We start from the raw sequence: 23,492 nt of genomic DNA, 5'->3' as shown, positions 1-23,492 counted from the left end.
ATTAGCATACAGGTTAAAGACATAATTTTTTGGAAATGCATTTCAACAGGTTAAAACTTCAAGAACCGTACCTCCCATAAAGGGATATTTAACGTTGCATAACATTAACATAAGTGCACACAGGAAAAAGTGCAAACATTTGAATAACAATAAGGTGTATTGACCAATCCTGGTCTCCGCTACGTACAGTTCTGCTGTAAAGAAACAAGGCCCTACCCACACCGGTAAAGTGGGTAGAACCAGGGTGCACCTTAACAGGTGCCAACTATTTACAGGAACAGTTCTCAGTTATTGTCCATTACCCTATTGTCTCTTTTACTGTAAAGGAAACATCAATTAAACATTATTTACATTACTTTCAGGTGAATGTCTCTTTAATTATTCTTCCAGGGCAGGTCCTGGTGTACACAGCTTCCTGACTGGAGAAGTCCTTTGGTGTGTGTCACAAGTAGTGACTCTGCTGCAAACAGTCCATCATTGGATGTTTGTGTAGCCTGGGTTTGCATTCCACCTTCAGTGGCTACACAATACGAATATGCTGTCCTGGGCACCTTTTTACATGCAGTGCATAGTATCCCCTTTTGCCAAAGTGCCGGGTATAGGTCACTTTGTCACCGGAGTACAGATCACGGTCAGGATGTCCCCTTAATAGATGTGATTCAACGTCTCTGCGGTTGACAAATAGTTCCTTATGTCATCCTTGCTTTCTGATAAATCCCCATCCTTTGTCCAAATCAAAGGTAATAACAGTTCCTAGTATTATAGGTCCTTTATTGGTAAGTCTGGCCATACGGGACTGAGCTTTAGCTAGCAGGTTACGTTGTTCCATTTGCTCCCATTTAGCTCCGCGATGTTTCTCCTCTGTGGCTAGTTTTAATTTCTGTTGTCTGCAATCAGTTAAATCATCTCTTAAGTCTGTCACGTTATCTCAGGTTACGGTTACAGCGACTGACTGGCCAAGTGGTAAAGTCGGGGTTGCTAGGGGTCCCACTACGGTGTCTTCAGCTACCGTGGCAGTTTGCATACCTGTCTCGCCGGTGCTAGTGTCTCCGCTTGGGCCTGATGTGCTGGTTGCAGGGCCTGGTGCTGCGGAGTGGTCATCTCCAATTGCGGCATCCCGCTTTCTGGCTCCGCTGAAGTCACAGGGGCGAGATCCGGGTTCTCCGTCGGTGTCGTCTCGCTTTCCGGCAGCGCCTTACTTTCTGTCTCCGTTGGGGTTACAGGTGAAGGCTCTGGATCTGTCGCTGGTGCCATCTCCTGCAGCAGCGTCGCTCCTCCTGGCTCTGCTGGGGCTGTGAGTGCTGGTGATGTGGTCTGGATCTGCGCAGTCTTCATCCTCTGTATCAGGGACTCCTTCCATGCGGCCACCGCTGTCATCTGGGTCTGTAGAAGTCGTTGGGCCAGCTCCGCGATTTCCGTGGCGAGGAGCTCCGGGTCCAAGGTAAGCTTCAGGTCCGAGGTTTCTTGCCGCTGTGGACCGGGGACATCTCCACAGGTGTCGGTAGATTCTGGCGGCTCTCCACTGCTGTCCGCCAATGCCTTCACCAGGTAGCGTGCAGCCATGCTGCTGCCATGCTTTCCCATGTCTTTCTCCATCTCTCCTCCATGACTTTCCGGGCGGTGTCTCCCACACTTTCCCGCCAGCCATCTCAGAGGGCGGATCCGTCCTGGTGATGGACAGGTTTTATTGATATTACAGTCTCTATAAGGGGTGGATCCAGCTTTCGCGATGGTTCTTGAACTCCACCCATGGCAACACATCTTCCTCCTTTATACGCCTCGTGGTGGCCATTAAACAATTTTACCCAGTCCATTATAATCTATAATCTAGGCTGCCAACCTAGATGTCTGCTCTCTGACTTCCTTCTCTGTTCAGTCTCTGTCAACAACTGCCTAACTCCTCCTCCAGGCCAAAACACATACAGTTGTGGCCAAAAGTATTGACACCCCTGCAATTCTGTCACGTAATACTCAGTTTCTTCCTGAAAATGATTGCAAACACAAATTCTTTGGTATTATTATCTTCATTTAATTTGTCTTAAATGAAAAAACACAAAAGAAAATGAAGCAAAAAGCAAAACATTGATCATTTCACACAAAACTCCAAAAATGTGCCAGACAAAAGTATTGGCACCCTCAGCCTAATACTTGGTTGCACAACCTTTAGCCAAAATAACTGCGACCAACCGCTTCCGGTAACCATCAATGAGTTTCTTACATTGCTCTGCTGGAATTTTAGACCATTCTTCTTTGGCAAATGCTCCTGGTCCCTGATATTTGAAGGGTGTCTTCTCCAAACTGCCATTTTTAGATCTCTCCACAGGTGTTCTATGGGATTCAGGTCTGGACTCATTGCTGGCCACCTTAGAAGTCTCCAGTGCTTTCTCTCAAACCATTTTCTAGTGCTTTTTGAAGTGTGTTTTGGGTCATTGTCCTGCTGGAAGACCCATGACCTCTGAGGGAGACCCAGCTTTCTCACACTGGGCCCTACATTATGCTGCAAAATTTGTTGGTAGTCTTCAGACTTCATAATGCCATGCACACTGTCAAGCAGTCCAGTGCCAGAGGCAGCAAAGCAACCCCAAAACATCAGGGAACCTCCGCCATGTTTGACTGTAGGGACTGTGTTCTTTTCTTTGAATGCCTGTTTTTTTCTCCTGTAAACTCTATGTTGATGCCTTTGCCCAAAAAGCTCTACTTTTGTCTCATCTGACCAGAGAACATTCTTCCAAAACGTTTTGGGCTTTTTCAGGTAAGTTTTGGCAAACTCCAGCCTGGCTTTTTTATGTCTCGGGGTAAGAAGTGGGGTCTTCCTGGGTCTCCTACCATACAATCCCTTTTAATTCAGACGTCGACGGATAGTACAGGTTGACACTGTTGTACCCTCGGACTGCAGGGCAGCTTGAACTTGTTTGGATGTTAGTCGAGGTTCTTTATCCAACATCCGCACAATCTTGCGTTGAAATCTCTTGTCAATTTTTCTTTTCCGTCCACATCTAGGGAGGTTAGCCACAGTGCCATGGGCTTTAAACTTCTTGATGACACTGCGCACGGCAGACACAGGAACATTCAAGTCTTTGGAGATGGACTTGTAGCCTTGAGATTGCTCATGCTTCCTCACAATTTGGTTTCTCAAGTCCTCAGACAGTTCTTTGGTCTTCTTTCTTTTCTCCATGCTCAATGTGGTACACACAAGGACACAGGACAGAGGTTGAGTCAACTTTAATCCATGTCAACTGGCTGCAAGTGTGATTTAGTTATTGCCAACACCTGTTAGGTGCCACAGGTAAGTTACAGGTGCTGTTAATTACACAAATTAGAGAAGCATCACATGATTTTTCGAACAGTGCCAATACTTTTGTCCACCCTTTTTTAAGTTTAGTGTGGAATTATATCCAATTTGGCTTTAGGACAATTCTTTTTGTGTTTTTTCATTTAAGACAAATTAAATGAAGATAATAATACCAAAGAATTTGTGTTTGCAATCATTTTCAGGAAGAAACTGAGTATTATCTGACAGAATTGCAGGGGTGTCAATACTTTTGGCCACAACTGTATAGCTGGGGGACGCTCCCCTGAATCCGGGTTCAGAGCTCCCCCTTCAGGCCTGGATTCAGAATGCGGTGCATGTGTGTGCTTACCTGGGAAAGAGAATCCTACTTGCCTCCAAGCGTGATATCACCCTCCCCGAAAGGAAGGCAACATCACTGTAACAACCGGTCCCCTGGGGTGTTACACTTCTCTATATACCTTACCTGTAAATTAGGAGTAAATTCAAATTCAAATATTTTTCCCATAAAATTACTAAAAATAATTAAAACAATTGTAATAATCATTTTTTTGCACTTTTTAAAAATAACCATCACAAACCAGTAAATAACAGTAACATATTTAGTATCCCTGGAATCGTAACAAACTGTACAATTAAAAAACGAATTACTTACGGTGATCGATAAATGGCGTTAAAAAAAGTAAGCAGTATGATTTATTTGTTTTTGTTCCATAAAACCCATAAAAAGGTGACAAAAATGTAATGTTTACATAAGTGTTTGACAAAATGGCATTTTAAATAAAGCGGCAGCTTGTTTGCCAAAAAATCAAGATCAATTATAGGGAAATTTATGTAAAAATAAAAGTTCTGGCTGTTACATCTATGAATAAACGAACAGAAATCATCTAAACAAATGAATCACAAAATGTCACTGTGTGTATGAATGTGTCATGTATGTGCAGAGTTTGAATATGCTTGTGTGCATGTGTGTAAACAAGCAATCCCTGCATGTGTTCAGGTTGTCTAGAAGCCGCAAATCATGCAGCTGCGGAGACAAAAACATAATCTACGAGCACGCCCGAATACTCGGAGAACACCCGAGCATGCTTGGAAAACCCGAGTAAGGCCGGCATCACACTGGCGTTTTAAACGGCCGAGTGCAATGCGATAAAAAATCGCATTGCACTCGGACCAATGTTAAGCTATGGGGCAGCTCCCACCAGCTGACTTTTTGTCGCCAATTTTCCTCGGTCCGAGACAATCGCAGCATGCTGCGATTGTCTCGGACCGAGGAAAACTCTCGGCTCACTCGCACCCATATAAGCCTATGGGTGCGAGTGAGACAACGCACATCACTTGGATATCATCCGAGTGATGTGCGTTATAAGTAGACCCCAGCAATGGAGGAGATGGAGAAATTCATTTCTCCGCCTCCTCCGCAGCTGTGCTCCGATCCTCCCTGTGCGAGAGAATAGGAGCACAGACGCATGACACTCGGCTCCTGCTCTGCTGCGAGCAGGAGCCGAGTGCCATTAGCATATCGCATCCGATGCTCTCGCATCGGATGCAATATGCCAGTGTGACGCCGGCCTAACAAGCACAATCGCTCATCACTAGTAATCACCTTACGAAGACTCCTGTCCGGAGCCAAAAAACATTTTGTGATCTGTTAATTTGTGGACTACAATAAAGGTAATAATATTCACTTAATATTGCACTGTATATTGTTCCTGGACAGCGCAAAACCACCTCACCGATTCTTCTATCTAATATGAACGCGCTCAATCTCTGGGTGCGTTCTATCCCGGTGCTGTCTCCTACCTTCAATGTGAAGTTGTTCTATCAATCACCATGTTCTACCATGCCACCCGAGCAGCACCTAAATTGTATCCTTCTGCCGATTGTCTTTGGTGCTCACATGACACAACGATGTCTCTCAAGGATCAAGATACCTGGCACCAACCAAGGATGCTTTCACACTTCCATTTTTACAATTTGCACAGGATCCGTCAAAATGTTGAAATGACGTATCCTGTGCAGATTGTAAAAAACGGATGCACTGGGCCTGTTTTTCTGACGGACCCGTCGAGGCTATGTGCACCTGTTGTGTATGCGTCTTCGCAGCATTTTCCGCTGCAAAAACGTATACACAACAAAACCCATGTTAAAAATAATAAAAAAAATAAAAAATTGCAATATTCTCACCTTCCAGCGTCCCGTGCAGCATTACCGATGCTCGCGATGCTCCCGGCAGCTGGTGTTCCCAGTAATGCCTTAAGTGCAATGACCTCTGATGATGTAGCAGTGTCGCGAAACCGCGACATCATCGGGTCATTTCGCAATGCATTACTGGGAACGGGAGTTGCCGGCAGCATCGCGAGCATCGGTAATGCTGCACGGGACGCCGGAAGGTGAGGATATTGCAATTTTTTATTATTTTTTTTTATTTTTAACATTATATCTTGTTACTATTGATGCTGCATAGGCAGCATCAATAGTAAAAAGAGAGAGAGAGCAAGCGACTGACTGGAAATTCTTCCACGCATGCTTAGTTTCAAAAGACGGAACCCATCGCTGGAATCCTGCTTTTGACAGTCAGTGACTGAGCGATTTTCCGACGTGCAGAAAAAACGTTCCTCTGAACGTTTTCTTCGCCTGATGGACAGCGATTTTCCGACGGATCCAGTGCACGACGGATGGCCATCCGTCACAATCTGTCGCTAATACATGTCTATGGGATAAAGCAGGATCCAGCAGAAAAATTTGCTGGATCCTGTTTTTTTTAAAAAATCGACGGATTTCGACGGGAGCTAAAAGACGGAAGTGTGAAAGAGGCCTAAGACAACGCCAGTGCATAAGGTATTTTTTTTTACTTTACACAGAGGAACATAGTATTTAATAATAGGTTGCCCAAGTAGTAGACATCCTCTTTTAAAGTAAATTTTGGGGGAAAATAAACTTGTCAAAATGATGCAAAAATGGGATGTGAGCAGAACCCAACTTTAACTTTTCCTCGTTACAACTTTTGACAGTAAACGCAAGGTTTCTTCATATAAGCATATTTTTAGAGAAACTAAAAAGTGAAGATATTTTATTATTAATTATACAGAATACCTAACAATATTGTGGATGTACATTTATTGAAAAATGTTGCTCTCTGAGCCCCAGAGCTCACCAAGTGACGACATTACATTCTTTTCTAGCGCTAAAGTGAATAAGACAATTTATATTTTTGTGTGTTTCTCATTCTTTTTAGTTATCCGATTTAATAGTGACCTGGCTCAGAAGTTTCATCCACGCTTCCACCAAGATGGACAGTACCTATGCTGTGCACAAACAGCTAAGAACGCCATGGGATGCCAAGTGCTGCGGAGTGCCAATGGAAGTCAGTTTACCAACTTAAATGTAAACCTGCGCACTCATGAATCAAAAATGAATAACTGCGAGCTAATCTTTCATATACACAACACATCTCACAGAGAGGGATTCCCGCTCTCAGGGCCGGCTCCAGGTTTTCATGGGCCCTAGGCGAAAGAGGATCAGTAAGCCTCATTAAGTATTATGTGCACCACATAGTCCTCCATACAGTATTATAGGTACCTCATAGCCCTACATACAGTATTGTGGGCACCATATAGTCCTCCATATAGTATTCTGGCTATCTCATAGTCCTCCATGCAGTATTATAGGTATCTCATAGTCCTCCATACAGTACTATTGGTATATCATAGTCCTCTATACAGTATTCTGGGTATCTCATAGTCCTCTATACAGTATTGTGGGCACCATATAGTCCTCCATACAGTTTTATGAGCACCACGCAGTCCTCCATACAGTATTATGGGTACCTCATTGTACTCCATACAGAATTGTGGGCACCATATAGTCCTCCATACAGTATTCTAGGTATCTCATAGTTCTCCATACAGTATTATGGGCATCACACAGTCCTCCATTCAGTATTATGGACACCGTATAGTCATCCATACAGTATTATGAGTACCTCATAGTACTCCATACAGTATTGTGGACAACACATAGTCCTCCATACAGTATTCTGGGTATTTTATAGCTCTCAATACATTATTATGGACACCACATAGTCCTCCATACAGTATTCTGGGTATCTTATAATATTCCATACAGTATCATGGGCATCACACAGTCCTCTATACAGTATTATGGGTACCTCATAGTCCTTCATACAGTATTATTGGTACCTCATAGTACTCCATACAGTATTATGGACACCACATAGTCCTCCATACAGTATTATGGGTACCACATAGTACTCCGTACAGTATTATGGACACCACACAGTCCTCCATACAGTATTATAGGTATCACATAGTCTTCCATACAGTATTATGTGCACCACATAGTCCTCCAAACAGTATTATGAACACCACATAGTCCTCCATACAGTATTACGGGTACCTCATAGTACTCCATACAGTATTATGGGTACCACATAGTATTCCATACAGTATTATGTGCACCACATAGTCCTCCATGCAATTGTATGGGTACCACACAGTCTTCCATACGGTATTATGGACACCACATAGTCTTCCATACAGTATTATGGGCACCACATAGTCCCCCAAACAGTATTATGGGCACCACAAGTCCTCCATAAAGTATAATGTGTCCCATATAATGCTCCATACAGTATAATGGGCCCCATATAATGCTCCATACAGTATAATGGGCCCCATATAATGCTCCATACATTAAAAATAAATAATCAAATATTCACCTCTCCCTGTTCCTCCGCTGCTCCAGTTTCCTCAGCATTTTCTGATCCTCTGCACTGCTCAGCACTGCAGTGACATCATCGCACCCTTGCACTGAGACGTTACAGATCTCAGAGTCAGAGGGGGAATAATGGGAGAGGGAGCATCAGCTGATGGTCCCTCTGCTGTCATGATCTCTGCAGGCAGAGATCATAGCAAGCCTATAGAGGGACAAGCTCTCGGAAGATGGAACTATACTGACCATGAACTAAGCCTGCCGCGCAACTAGAAATAGCCAGGTAGCATTTCCTATTTATCGCTAGATGCCCAGCTCTGGCCTAAGACCTAAATAGCTAGCAGAGGGAAATATAAGACCTGGCTCACCTCTAGAGAAATATTCCAAAGAAGACAGTAGCCCCCCACATATAATGACGGTGAGTTCAGATGAAACAACAAACGCAGCAGGAAAATAGTCTTAGCAAATTTGAGGTCCGCTTACTAGATAGCAGAAGACAGATAGTATACTTTCATGGTCAGCAGAAAAACACTAACAAAACACCATCCAGAGATTACCTTAAACTCTGGCATTAACTCATAACGCCAGAGTAGCAATCCCTGATCAACGAGAGCTTTCCAGACACAGTAACAAAACTTCAGCTGTGAACTGGAACAAATAGGCAAAACAAAACATGGACAAAAGTCCAACTTATCTAGTAGTTGTCTAGAAGCAGGAACAAGCACTGAGAGGCATCAGATAACATTGTTGACCGGCAAGAAACCACCAGAGAAATGAGCTTAAATAGCGACACCCACTACTGATGGAACCAGGTGAAACAGGAAAGAGGATGACAAGTCCAATTCCACAAGCGGCCACCGGGGGAGCCCAGAATCCAAATTCACAACAGTACCCCCCCCTCAAGGAGGGGGCACCGAACCCTCACCAGATCCACCAGGGCGACCAGGATGAGCCCTATGGAAGGCACGAACAAGATCAGAAGCATGAACATCAGATGCATTGACCCAAGAATTATCCTCCTGGCCGTAACCCTTCCAGTTGACCAGATACTGGAGTTTCCGTCTGGAAACACGAGAGTCCAAAATTTTCTCCACAACGTACTCCAACTCACCCTCAACCAACACCGGAGCAGGAGGCTCAACTGAAGGTACAACAGGTACCTCATACCTGCGCAATAACGACCGATGAAAAACGTTATGAATGGAAAAGGACGCAGGGAGGTCCAAACGGAAAGAAACAGGATTAAGAATCTCCAATATTCTATTAGGGCCGATGAACCGAGGTTTAAACTTAGGAGAAGAGACCCTCATAGGGACAAAACGAGAAGACAACCACACTAAATCTCCAACACAAAGCCGAGAACCAACACGACGATGACGGTTGGCAAAACGCTGAGTCTTCTCCTGGGACAACTTCAAATTGTCCATAACCTGCCCCCAGATGTGATGCAATCTCTCCACCACCGCATCCACTCCAGGACAATCCGAGGATTCCACCTGACCGGAGGAAAATCGAGGGTGAAACCCCGAATTACAGAAAAACGGGGACACCAAGGTGGAAGAGCTGGCCCGATTATTGAGGGCGAACTCTGCCAATGGCAAAAAAGCAACCCAATCATCCTGGTCAGCAGAGACAAAACACCTCAGATATGTCTCAAGGGTCTGATTAGTCCGCTCGGTCTGGCCATTAGTCTGAGGGTGAAAAGCAGATGAAAAAGACAAATCTATGCCCATCCTAGCACAGAATGCCCGCCAAAATCTAGACACAAATTGGGTACCTCTGTCAGAAACAATATTCTCAGGAATACCGTGCAATCGGACAACATTCTGAAAAAACAGAGGAACCAACTCAGAAGAAGAAGGCAACTTGGGCAGAGGAACCAAATGGACCATTTTAGAGAAACGGTCACAGACCACCCAGATGACAGACATCTTCTGGGAAACAGGCAGATCTGAAATAAAATCCATCGAGATGTGTGTCCAAGGCCTCTTAGGAATAGGCAAGGGCAACAGCAGTCCGCTAGCCCGAGAACTACAAGACTTGGCCCGAGCACAAACGTCACATGACTGCACAAAGACTCGCACATCTCGTGACAGGGAAGGCCACCAGAAGGATCTTGCCACCAAATCCCTGGTACCAAAAATTCCGGGATGACCTGCCAATGCAGAAGAATGTACCTCAGAGATGACTCTGCTGGTCCAATCATCCGGAACAAACAGTCTATCAGGCGGACAACGATCCGGTCTATCCGCCTGAAACTCTTGCAAGGACCGCCGCAGATCAGGAGAAACGGCCGACAAAATTACTCCCTCCCTAAGGATACCTGTGGGTTCAGAATTACCAGGAGAGTCCGGGTCAAAACTCCTAGAAAGGGCATCTGCCTTAACATTCTTAGAACCCGGTAGGTATGACACCACAAAATTAAAGCGAGAAAAAAATAAAGACCAGCGCGCCTGTCTAGGATTCAGGCGTCTGGCAGTCTCAAGATAAATCAAATTTTTGTGGTCAGTCAATACCACCACCTGATGCCTAGCCCCCTCGAGCCAATGGCGCCACTCCTCAAACGCCCACTTCATGGCCAAAAGCTCCCGATTCCCAACATCATAATTCCGCTCTGCGGGCGAAAATTTGCGAGAAAAGAAGGCACAAGGCCTAATGACGGAGCAGTCGGAACCTTTCTGCGACAACACTGCCCCAGCTCCGATCTCCGAAGCGTCAACCTCAACCTGAAAAGGCAGATTCACATCAGGCTGACGCAACACAGGGGCAGAGGCAAAACGGCGCTTAAGCTCCTGAAAGGCCTCTACAGCATGAGGGGACCAATTAGCAACATCAGCGCCTTGTCTGGTCAAATCAGTCAGTGGTTTAACGACATCCGAAAAACCAGCAATAAATCGGCGGTAAAAGTTGGCAAAGCCCAAAAATCTCTGAAGACCCTTAAGAGAGGAGGGCTGAGTCCAGTCACAAATAGCTTGCACCTTGACGGGATCCATCTCAATGGAAGAGGGAGAAAAAATATACCCCAAAAAGGAAATTTTCTGGACCCCAAAAACGCACTTAGACCCCTTCACACATAAAGAATTAGACCGCAGAACCTGAAAAACTCTCCTGACCTGCTGGACATGAGAGTCCCAGTCATCAGAAAAAATCAGAATATCATCCAGATATATTATCATAAATTTATCCAGAAAATCGCGGAAAATATCATGCATAAAAGACTGGAAAACTGAAGGGGCATTAGAAAGACCAAAAGGCATGACCAAATACTCAAAGTGGCCCTCGGGCGTATTAAATGCGGTCTTCCACTCATCCCCCTGCCTGATCCGCACCAAATTATACGCCCCACGAAGATCAATTTTAGAGAACCACTTAGCACCCTCTATACGAGCAAACAAATCAGTAAGCAATGGCAATGGGTATTGATACTTAACAGTGATCTTATTCAGAAGCCGATAATCAATACATGGTCTCAAAGAGCCGTCTTTTTTTGAGACAAAGAAAAACCCAGCTCCCAAGGGAGAAGAAGATGGACGAATATGTCCCTTTTCCAAAGACTCCTTTATATATTCCCGCATAGCAGCATGTTCCGGCACAGACAAATTAAACAAACGACCCTTTGGATATTTACAACCCGGTATCAAATCTATGGCACAATCGCACTCACGGTGCGGAGGTAACGACCCAAGCTTGGGTTCGTCAAAGACGTCTTGATAATCAGAGAGGAACTCAGGGACTTCAGAGGGAATGGACGACGAAATAGAAACCAAAGGTAAGTCCCCATGAATACCCTTACATCCCCAGCTCAACACAGACATTGCTCTCCAGTCCAAGACTGGGTTGTGAGACTGCAACCATGGCAATCCCAGTACCAAATCGTCATGTAAATTATACAGCACCAGGAAACGAATAATCTCCTGGTGATCCGGATTGATACGCATGGTTACTTGTGTCCAGTATTGTGGTTTATTATTAGCCAATGGGGTGGAGTCAATCCCCTTCAGAGGAATAAGAGTCTCCAAAGGCTCTAAATCAAAACCACAACGATTGGCAAAGGACCAATCCATAAGACTCAGAGCGGCGCCAGAGTCAACATAGGCGTCCGTGGCAATGGAAGACAAAGAGCAAATCAGGGTTACAGACAAAATAAACTTAGACTGAATGGTGCCAATGGAAACAGACTTATCAAGCTTCTTTGTACGCCTAGAGCATGCTGATATAACATGAGTAGAATCCCCACAATAGAAACACAATCCATTCTTCCGTCTAAAATTCTGTCGCTCGCTCCTGGACAGAATTCTATCACACTGCATACTTTCTGGCGTCTTTTCCATAGACACCGCCAGATGGTGCACCGGTTTGCGCTCCCGCAGACGCCTATCAATCTGAATAGCCATTGTCATGGACTCATTCAGACCTGCAGGCAAAGGGAACCCCACCATAACATCCTTAACGGCATCAGAGAGACCTTCTCTGAAAGTTGCCGCCAAGGCGCACTCATTCCACTGAGTAAGCACAGACCATTTACGGAATTTTTGGCAGAAAACTTCAGCTTCGTCTTGCCCCTGAGATAGTGCCATCAAAGTTTTTTCTGCCTGAAGTTCCAAATGAGGTTCCTCATAAAGCAAGCCCAAGGCCAGAAAAAACGCATCCACATCGCGTAACGCAGGATCCCCTGCTGGCAATGAGAAGGCCCAATCTTGAGGGTCACCCCTGAGCAAGGAAATCACAATCCTAACCTGCTGAGCAGGGTCTCCAGCTGAACGAGACTTCAGGGACAAATAAAGCTTACAATTATTTCGGAAATTCTGGAAGCTAGCTCTATTCCCTGTGAAGAACTCCGGCAAAGGAATTCTCGGCTCAGATACCGGAGCATGTACCACAAAATCTTGTAAATTTTGTACTTTCGTGATGAGATTATTCAAACCCGCAGTTACACTCTGGAGATCCATTATTGTCAGGTGCACACAGAGCCATACAGAGATTAGGAGGAGAGAGAGAAAAAAGACTGCAGCAAGGCAGACTGGAGGAAAAAAAAAAAAAAAAAATTCCAGCAGACTTCTTATAACTCTCCTTTCTCAACCTGGGTCTTTAACACTTTATAGGCCGGTCAAACTGTCATGATCTCTGCAGGCAGAGATCATAGCAAGCCTATAGAGGGACAAGCTCTCGGAAGATGGAACTATACTGACCATGAACTAAGCCTGCCGCGCAACTAGAAATAGCCAGGTAGCATTTCCTATTTATCGCTAGATGCCCAGCTCTGGCCTAAGACCTAAATAGCTAGCAGAGGGAAATATAAGACCTGGCTCACCTCTAGAGAAATATTCCAAAGAAGACAGTAGCCCCCCACATATAATGACGGTGAGTTCAGATGAAACAACAAACGCAGCAGGAAAATAGTCTTAGCAAATTTGAGGTCCGCTTACTAGATAGCAGAAGACAGATAGTATACTTTCATGGTCAGCAGAAAAACACTAACAAAACACCATCCAGAGATTACCTTAAACTCTGGCATTAACTCATAACGCCAGAGTAGCAATCCCTGATCAACGAGAGCTTTCCAGACACAGTAACAAAACTTCAGCTGTGAACTGGAACAAATAGGCAAAACAAAACATGGACAAAAGTCCAACTTATCTAGTAGTTGTCTAGAAGCAGGAACAAGCACTGAGAGGCATCAGATAACATTGTTGACCGGCAAGAAACCACCAGAGAAATGAGCTTAAATAGCGACACCCACTACTGATGGAACCAGGTGAAACAGGAAAGAGGATGACAAGTCCAATTCCACAAGCGGCCACCGGGGGAGCCCAGAATCCAAATTCACAACACTCTGCCATCATTGTTTTAAACTGTATCTTCATCCTGAATGCTTAAACAGTTGAAAGTATGATGTAGGGGAGCAGTTACTGGTGCTGGAATCAGGCCCCCATCAGGCTGGAATCAGGTTCCCATACATGTCAAGTACCGGTGTCCCAGATAGTGAGTGTGTCCCTCAAGTTGTCCAGGGCCCCGGCATTTGCCTGGGTGCACTGGGTGGTGACGCCGGCCTTGCCTGCTCTTCTCTCCTTTTTTAACACACAGAGTAAAGCAGCAGCCGCATGAAATACATTACACAGCAGTACTGACCAGTGTAGATATGAATCCAACATTAAAGTGAGGTAAAAGATTTGGTAGAAAGCACAGGACAATTTTTTTGTCTCCCTCTGCTTCCTCACTCTACTCCTTACTCATCTTCCCCACTTCTCTCTCTATAGGGTATAATTTGCTATATCACATGACATGCCATCCCAACGTTTCTGAGAATCCTAGTGTAGGTGGATCATCACACTACCACTCCATTTATTCTTAATGGGAGTGCCTGAGATTGCCGAGTCAGTGCTTTGCTCATCTTTGGCATTCCCATTAGAATGAATGGAGCAGTACTGCGGATAATAAACCTCTGCTCCATTCAGCCCTCTGCTCAAGATCAATGGGGACCACAGCAGTAGCATCAGAAAGTTATTTCCTATCCTGTGTATAAGTAATAACTTTAAACTTGCAACATCCGATTTAAAGAGTATCTAAACTTTTGGGACATTTTTAATGTTTTATGCCCTTTCAGACAGATTGGTGGTCACCCGGTTCTAAAGGTCCCTACCAGTCGCTAAGCAAAGACCTCCAGAAGATCGCAGCTGTGGTGTTGTGTTCAATACTTATTTCATCCGCTATATATAGGGGATGTAGCGCCTACAAAAATAATACTAGGCATATGCAGTTTAGTGTGATATTTGCTGAAAAAGCAAATATGCAAATGAGGACACTTCTGTGCCCCCTTGGTGTGGCCTAAGCTTTGGTACACTATTATGACCTAGTGTCATGGTTAGGACATGGTTAATGTCCTGTTCTCTCAGGGATAATATTGTTGGCCTGTCTTTCAAGATGGGAGGGGTATTTATACTCACTCATAGCTGGGTTTCACTGTCAACTATATGTTCTGCTTTGGTTTGTGTGCTTGACCCCTGGAGTGTGTGCCGGGTTTGCACTGTGTTCATCTTGCTCTCCCTGCATTACTCTGTTTGCTATTCTGGATTTCTGACCTCTGGTTTTGCTTCTGACAATCCCCTTTCTCTCCCTTTTGGTACCTTGTGATCTCCTGGCTCTGATCCTTGCTTGTTTGACAACCCTCTTATGTATATCCCTTCTCTGTTCCCCGGCGTCAGGCTCTGCCCCCTGACCTCATCTCACTCTTGGTTGGTATGCCATGGATCTGGTACAGGCTCTCACGGGGCAAATTAATGAGCTCCCCCAGCTGTTTCAGAAGCTGTCCGTGGAGCAGCAAGCCCTGGTCCTCTCGCACTAACAGGTGCAGAGAGATGTGGCAGGTGCTTTACAGATGTCTGCTCCATTGCGGTTCCGGGAGGGGGACCCCTCTGAGGTATCCCTAGAAGACCCTGAACCACCGGTAAAGTTACCGGATACTTTTTCTGAGGATAAAAAATTGTTCAGGGTGTGTAACTGTAGCGCCCCCACTACCGCAGGGCCGAGGGGTACCCGGTACCGGGCCTCTGAGTCTCTGCTCTGGGGTTGTCACGGTGGCTAGGCCCGGTCCGTGACCCTGCTGAGGGGCGTACAGTGATAGGTATGATGAATGATGGTGAGGCTGTGGTGGTGCGGTGCAGTAAATAATGAGGACACCAAGTTGCAGTCTCTTTACCTCTTTACTGAAGATCTCTGGGTCCTCAGTCCGGAATCCGGATAACCAGGCTGCGCAAGTCCGGCCGGTCCAATGGCACCTCCAGAGTTCTCTTAACAGGTGGAAATCTGCGCCTACCTCCTAGCGCTGTGTGTTGCGGTCCTTCCCTGCTGTGCTTACGGAAAGTCCCCACAACTGTTGTGTCCGTTTCTTAAGTTCCCTCACAACTCGATTAGATGATGTTCTGCTAATCCTCCGTCCCTCCCTGATGTTACGGTTAGGACGGCACCCGTATGACGGGTAGGCTCGGAGCTCTTCCGGGACCATAGAGTCGCCCCTCTCCACACGTTGCCCCCCAAGACTGCATAGGTGATGTAGTTGAGACAGTCCGCCTTAGACTGACTGTCCTGCCGTTGGTTTAGAGTATTGCTTGAAGCTGAATAATGTAATACTCCCTCGGCGTTCCGGCCGCCGGTTGTGCGCCTCAGTAGGATGTTGCCTCGGTCTTACAGCATGACCCCTACTGGTATTCTCCTTGTTGCTTTGATCTCGTTTCTCACTCAGCACAATCTATCTCGCTTCCAATCCCTCTTTGGGCACCGCCGCTATACAGAGCAGGCACGGTCCCGTTACGTTCGCTCAAGTTGCCAAGCCTCTGTCAGGATCCCACCCCTGACAGAGACCCTACCGAATCTTCTCCCGCAACACCCTCTGCCACAAGGTGTTGCCTGGTTCCAACCCGGTCAGCTTTCTGACTAACTTCCTGCCTGACCCCCAGTTTACCCACAATGGTGGGGAGTGGCCTAGTGAATGGAACCCTTAGCTCCCCCTGGTGGCCCGGCGGTGAAATGTATTGGTGTCTGTGATACCTGATCAGATGAACTCCTTCAGTGCCATCGGACGTACCACAGCTCCCCTTAGTGGCGGAGCCACAGTACTGCAACGACCAGGACTCTGGGGCGCTGCACTCCCCCCCGGTTAAATCCAGTACTCCTGGACTGGGAAGAAAACAACAATACAGGTTAGCAAAAAGACATACAATTTTGTTGAGTGCAATAACAATAAGCATACTTGAACAGAGCTTCCCTTTATGGGAGGTGAGGACACTTGAACGTTACAAACATGGTTAAATATCATAGCAACATGCTATAAGTAACTTTTCTTACCCAACCGGGTATTCTACTTAGTACAAAGGTTCAAACAATAGTTTAACTTTGCCTTTAAGGACGTACACTCTGAATCCGCTAAAGACCTTCTTATAATCACATTATAAGGCAATTTAACTTTTACATTCTCCTTCTTTAAATCTGCAGGACCGCCTGTCCTAACGGCACCAGACCTACTGCCTCTCCTTTCTTACAGGACCGCCCCTTTCAGCCCGAGCCTTCTGTCTTTTCAACTACTATACACAGTATAGAACATAACATTTTTCCTTCTGTTGAGACCCAAGGGGCCATCTCTATATGGCTCTTAGGAGGACTCACTAACTAACCCCAGACGGGTTCACTTTCTGTCCTCGTTCTTCTATCGACATTATTGAACATCTTTCACAATTAACTTGTTAAATACACATAACTTTCACATGTAAGCATCATCACTTTCTTTTTGTCAAGACATTATCGCTATCTCTCAGTCTTAAAGCAATACCATTCTTTACATGCAACAAGTAAACATCCCCTTTAAGAGGGGACCAAGTCTCTATGAGGTAGCAGATCTTCTCAAGCTACCAGTCCATACTTCAGCAAAGGCTCTGGTGCGGTATCTTCACAAAGAGTCCTTCTTTAAGTAAAAACAGTAGGGAGCACCTTTAAGAAGGTGCAAACTATTTACAGAGAGTTTGTATCATGCACTGTTCATGATTGCGGCAGTTCTGGAAACTTGTGCCAAAACTTAGAAAAAGCAAACAAAACAATAGGGATCCCGGGTCAACAAAGGGATCCCTTTAAGAGTTAACCCTAGACGGGTTTAGCAGCAAAACAGTAGAACAGTAACTATTTACATGTCATGCAGAGTTTTAAAATCTTACTCATTACTCAGGAGGCAACCCCCACCGAGGCTTTACCTGGCAGGTGGCTTTCTGCTGGCCGGATTCACTGGGCTCCAAGTTTACCCCTGTGGCCAGGTATACCTCGTGGGTTCGGGTCTTCTGCACGACCAGGTCGTGCGCTGCGATGATGGTCTGCGTGGGCCGATGGATGAGGCTGGCAGCGGCGGCAGCAGCAGCGGCTTCAGCGGCGAGCTCCTCCCCCTCGGTTCGGGATACCGCCAGAACGGCGGTGCAGCGCTGCATATCCCGGGCCCACCAGCTGCTCCCCTTTAGATGCCGGCGGTATGTGACCACATCCCCTGGCTTCAGGAAGGAAGGAAGGACTTGGCGCCGTCTCCACACAGGCAAGGCTCCACCTCATCCCGGGTGATGCGGATTCTCAGGGCTGTCCCGATCTCCTGCCCGAAGCCCTTCCCCGCCTGGGGCAGGTAAACAATCACAACGCCCCACTTCGGCAGGGAGCCCTCCAACAGCTCACCACGCGCCTCCCGCTCCACTTCCCGCTGGAACTCCGCGATCAGATGATTCCTGTACTCTCCCCAAGGGAAGGGCCCCATGTCTGGCCCCCCCGGTTCTTTGGGAGCAAGCGGCGGGAATGCTGGAGTGCTAGTGGCCGCAGCGGCGACCGGGTCTGGTGCAGAGGTGAGGCGGTCTCCCTGGGGGTCGCGGCACTCAGTACCCCTACCTGGGGTGACTCCTCCAGCGTCACTCCTTTCCCCTGGGGGAGGCACACGGGCTGGGGACTGCGCAGACAAAGGGTGCCCCATCGACAGCTCCCACGGATCCAGATCCTCCAGCGGGGGCATATCCGAATAATCCTCCGGTGACGGGGGTCGATGCGGGGCCATCCTTTTCTGCAAGCCTTCTTCAGTCTCCAGTTCCACCTCGTCTGAGTCATAGTTTCGTTCCTTCGGTCTCCGCCCGCCATAGAAGATCAAGAGGCGGATCTCTCCTGTCGACGGGCCCGCCCTTAGAATGCAACAATATTTAGACTGGGCGGCCATTGTCCTTCGCGCTCTTTAGTTCGTCTACGCCTATTCCACGCCCCTCTTCTCTTCCTGCGCTCTCCTCAGCGCTGTAATGGCGGCGGATTTTGGCGGCAAGTGGCACAGCACAGTCTTTGCAATAAAGTACAGTCCACGCACAACAAATCACAGTCCCAAGGCACACATGACCTGATTCTTCAGGCTTAAGTAGATCCTGTTCGTGACGCCAAAATTGTAGCGCCCCCACTGCCGCAGGGCCGAGGGGTACCCGGTACCGGGCCTCTGAGTCTCTGCTCTGGGGTTGTCACGGTGGCTAGGCCCGGTCCGTGACCCTGCTGAGGGACGTACAGTGATAGGTATGATGAATGATCGTGAGGCTGTGGTGGTGCGGCGCAGTAAATAACGAGGACACCAAGTTGCAGTCTCTTTACCTCTTTACTGAAGATCTCTGGGTCCTCAGTCCGGAATCCGGATAACCAGGCTGCGCAAGTCCGGCCGGTCCAATGGCACCTCCAGAGTTCTCTTAACAGGTGGAAATCTGCGCCTACCTCCTAGCGCTGTGTGTTGCGGTCCTTCCCTGCTGTGCTTACGGAAAGTCCCCACAACTGTTGTGTCCGTTTCTTAAGTTCCCTCACAACTCGATTAGATGATGTTCTGCTAATCCTCCGTCCCTCCCTGATGTTACGGTTAGGACGGCACCCGTATGACGGGTAGGCTCGGAGCTCTTCCGGGACCCTAGAGTCGCCCCTCTCCACACGTTGCCCCCCAAGACTGCATAGGTGATGTAGTTGAGACAGCCCGCCTTAGACTGACTGTCCTGCCGTTGGTTTAGAGTATTGCTTGAAGCTGAATAATGTAATACTCCCTCGGCGTTCCGGCCGCCGGTTGTGCGCCTCAGTAGGATGTTGCCTCGGTCTTACAGCATGACCCCTACTGGTATTCTCCTTGTTGCTTTGATCTCGTTTCTCACTCAGCACAATCTATCTCACTTCCAATCCCTCTTTGGGCACCGCCGCTATACTGAGCAGGCACGGTCCCGTTACGTTCGCTCAAGTTGCCAAGCCTCTGTCAGGATCCCACCCCTGACAGAGACCCTACCGAATCTTCTCCCGCAACACCCTCTGCCACAAGGTGCTGCCTGGTTCCAACCCGGTCAGCTTTCTGACTAACTTCCTGCCTGACCCCCAGTTTACCCACAATGGTGGGGAGTGGCCTAGTGAATAGAACCCTTAGCTCCCCCTGGTGGCCCGGCGGTGAAATGTATTGGTGTCTGTGATACCTGATCAGATGAACTCCTTCAGTGCCATCGGACGTACCACAGCTCCCCTTAGTGGCGGAGCCACAGTACTGCAACGACCAGGACTCTGGGGCGCTGCATAACCCCTTAGTGACAGAGCCAATTTGGTACTTAATGACCGAGCCAATTTTTACAATTCTGACCACTGTCACTTTATGAGGTTATAACTCTGGAACGCTTTAACGGATCCCGCTGATTGTGAGACTGTTTTTCATGACATATTGTACTTCATGTTAGGCTACTTTCACACTAGCGTTAACTGCATTACGTCGCAAATGCGTCGTTTTGCCGAAAAAACGCATCCTGCAAAAGTGCTTGCAGGATGCGTTTTTTCTGCATTGACTAACATTAGCGATGCATTTGCGACGCAATGACACACGTCGCAACCATCGTGCGACGGTTGCGCCGTGCTGTGGCGGACCGTTGGGAGCAAAAAACGTTACATGTAATGTTTTTTGCTCACGACGGTCCGCTTTTTCCGACCGCGCATGCGCGGCCGGAACTCCGCCCCCACCTCCCCGCACCTCACAATGGGGCAGCGGATGCGCTGGAAAAATGCATCCGCTGCCCCCGTTGTGCGGCGGAGACAACGCTAGCGTCGGGGACCTCGGCCCGACGCACGGCGACGGGCCGAGCCCGACGCTAGTGTGAAAGAAGCCTTAGTGGTAACATTTCTTCGATATTCCTTGCGATTATTTATGAAAAAAAACGGAAATATGGCGAAAAGTTTTAAAATTTTGCAATTTTCAAACTTTGAATTTTAATGCCCTTAAATCAGAGAGATATGTCACACAAAATAGTTAATAAATAATATTTCCCATATGTCTACTTTACATCAGCACAATTTTGGAAAGAACATTTTTTTTGTTTGGACGTTATAAGGGTTACAACAAAATTTACAAAACCACTTTTTTTTTAGGGACCATCTCACATTTAAAGTCACTTTGAGGGGTGTACATGACAGAACATACCCAAACTTGACACCATTCTAAAAACTACACCCCTTAAGGTGCTCAAAACCACATTCAAGAAGTTTATTAACCCTTTACGTGCTTCACAGGAACTGAAACAATGTGGAAGGAAAAAATGAACATTTAACTTTTTTTTGCAAACATTTTACTTCAGAATCAAAACCAATTTTTTTTATTTTCACAAGTGTAAAAAGAGAAAATGAACCACAAAATTTGTTGTGCAATTTCTCCTGAATACGCTGATACCCCATATGTGGGGGTAAACTACTGTTTGGGCATACGGCAGGGCTTGGAAGAGAAGGAGCACCGTTTGACTTTTTCAATGCAGAATTAGCTGGAATTGAGATCGGACTCCATGTCGCGTTTGGGGAGCCCCTGATGTGCCTAAACAGTGGAAACCCCCACAAGTGACACCATTTTGGAAACTAGACCCCTTAAGGAACTTATGTAGATGTGTGGTGAGCACTTTGAACCCCCAAGTGCTTCACAGAAGTTTATAATGTAGAGCCATGAAAATAAAAAAATCGCATTTTTTACACAAAAATGATTTTTCGCCCACAAATTCTTATTTTCACAAGGGTAACAGGAGAAATTAGACCACGAAAGTTGTTTTGCAATTTCTCCTGAGTATGTCTATACCCCATATGTGGGGGTAAACTGCTGTTTGGGCGCACGGCAGAGCTTGGAAGAGAAAGAGCACCGTTTGACTTTTTCAATGCAGAATTCGCTGGAATTGAGATCGGACACCATGTCGCGTTTGGAGAGCCCCTGATGTGCCTAAACAGTGGAAACCCCCCACAAGTGACACCATTTTGGAAACTATACCCCCCCCAAAGAGCTTATCTAGATGTGTGGTGAGCACTAAGAACCCCCAACTGCTTCACAAAAGTTTATAATGTAGAGCCATGAAAATAAAAAATCATATTTTTTCCACATTAACGATATTTTCACCCCAAAATTTCTACTTTCACCAGGGTAACAGGAGAAATTAGCCCCCAAATTTATTGTGCAATTTATGCTGAGTATGCTGATACCCCATATGTGGGGGAGGACCACTGTTTGGGCTCGGAAGGGAAGGAGCGCAGTTTTGGAATGCAGACTTTGATAGAATGGTCTGCTGGCATTATGTTGCATTTGCAGAGCCCCTGATGTAACTATACAGTAGAAACCCCCCACAAGTGACATCATTTTGGAAAATAGACCCCCAAGGAACTTATCTAGATGTGTGGTGAGTACTTTGAATGCCCAAGTGCTTCACAGAATTTTATAATGCAGAGTCGTGAAAATAAAAAAAAATTTCCACAAAAATGATTGTTTTAGCCCCCAATTTATTTATTTTCCCAAGGGTAACAGGAGAAATTGGACCCCAAAATTTGTTGTCCAATGTGTCCTGAGTACGCTGATACCCCATATGTGGGGGGACCATTGTTTGGACACACATCAGGGCTCGGAAGGGAAGTAGTGACGTTTTAAAATGCAGACTTTGATGGAATGGTCTGCGGGTGTCATGTTGCATTTTCAGAGCCCCTGATATACCTAAACAGTAGAAACCCCACACAAATGACCCTATTTTGGAAACGACCGCCCAAGGAACTTATCTAGATATTTGGTGAGAACTTTGAATGCCCAAGTGCTTCACAGAAGTTTATAATGCAGAGTAGTGAAAATAGAAAATATTTGACGCAGAGCCGTGAAAATAAAAAATCATATTTTTTTCCTCAATGATTTTTTAGCCACCAATTTTTTTTTTATTTTCGCAAGGGTAGCAGGAGAACCTGGACACCAAAAGTTGTCCAATTTGTCCTGAGTACGCTGATACCCCATATGTGGGGGTAAACCACTGTTTGGGCGCATGGCAGAGCTCAGAAGGGAGGGAGCACCATTTGACTTTTTGAGCGCAAAATTGTCTGTCGCGTTTGGAGACCCCCTGATGTACCTAAACAGTGGCAACCCCCCGATTCTAACTCAAACCCTAATCCCAACACACTCCTAACCCTAATCCCAACCCAATCCATAACCCTAAACACAAGCCTAATGCCAAAACATCCCTAACCCTAATCCCAACCCTAATCAAATCCCTAAGCCCAACACACCCCTAATCATAATCTCAAACCTAACCTCAAACCTAACCCTAATCCCAACCCTAATCCCAATACACCCCTAACCCTAATCCCAACCCTAACCTTAACCCTAATCCCAAACCTAACCCTAATCCCAAACGTAACCCTAATGCCAACCCTAATCCTAATGCCAACCCTAACCCTAATACCAACCCTAACCCTAATCCAAACCCTAATCCCAACCCTAACCCTAATCCCAACTCTAACCCTAACTTTAGCCCCAACCCTAACCCTAACTTTAGCCCCAACCCTAACCCTAACCCTAACTTTAGCACCATCCCTAAGCCTAACTTTAGCCCCAACCCTAACCCTAGCTTTAGCCCCAACCCTAACTTTAGCACCAACACTAACCCTAATGTTAGCCCCAACCCTA

General features: G+C 46.4%; 1 protein-coding gene across 1 annotated transcript in view; it reads left to right on the top strand.

Moving 5' to 3' along the window:
* The window catches only part of BTK (Bruton tyrosine kinase), a 336,320-nt gene that overhangs the window by 164,184 nt on the left and 148,644 nt on the right, over positions 1-23,492 (top strand). The window contains exon 6 of the mRNA XM_077283385.1: positions 6,528-6,656. Coding sequence (XP_077139500.1) covers positions 6,528-6,656 — 129 coding nt within the window. The remainder of the gene's footprint in view (positions 1-6,527; positions 6,657-23,492) is intronic.

This window comes from Ranitomeya variabilis, chromosome 2 (genome assembly GCF_051348905.1).
Source record: "Ranitomeya variabilis isolate aRanVar5 chromosome 2, aRanVar5.hap1, whole genome shotgun sequence".
NCBI lineage: Eukaryota > Metazoa > Chordata > Amphibia > Anura > Dendrobatidae > Ranitomeya > Ranitomeya variabilis.
Note: the sequence above shows the minus strand (reverse complement) of the source record. Positions and strands in the feature narration are given on the sequence as shown.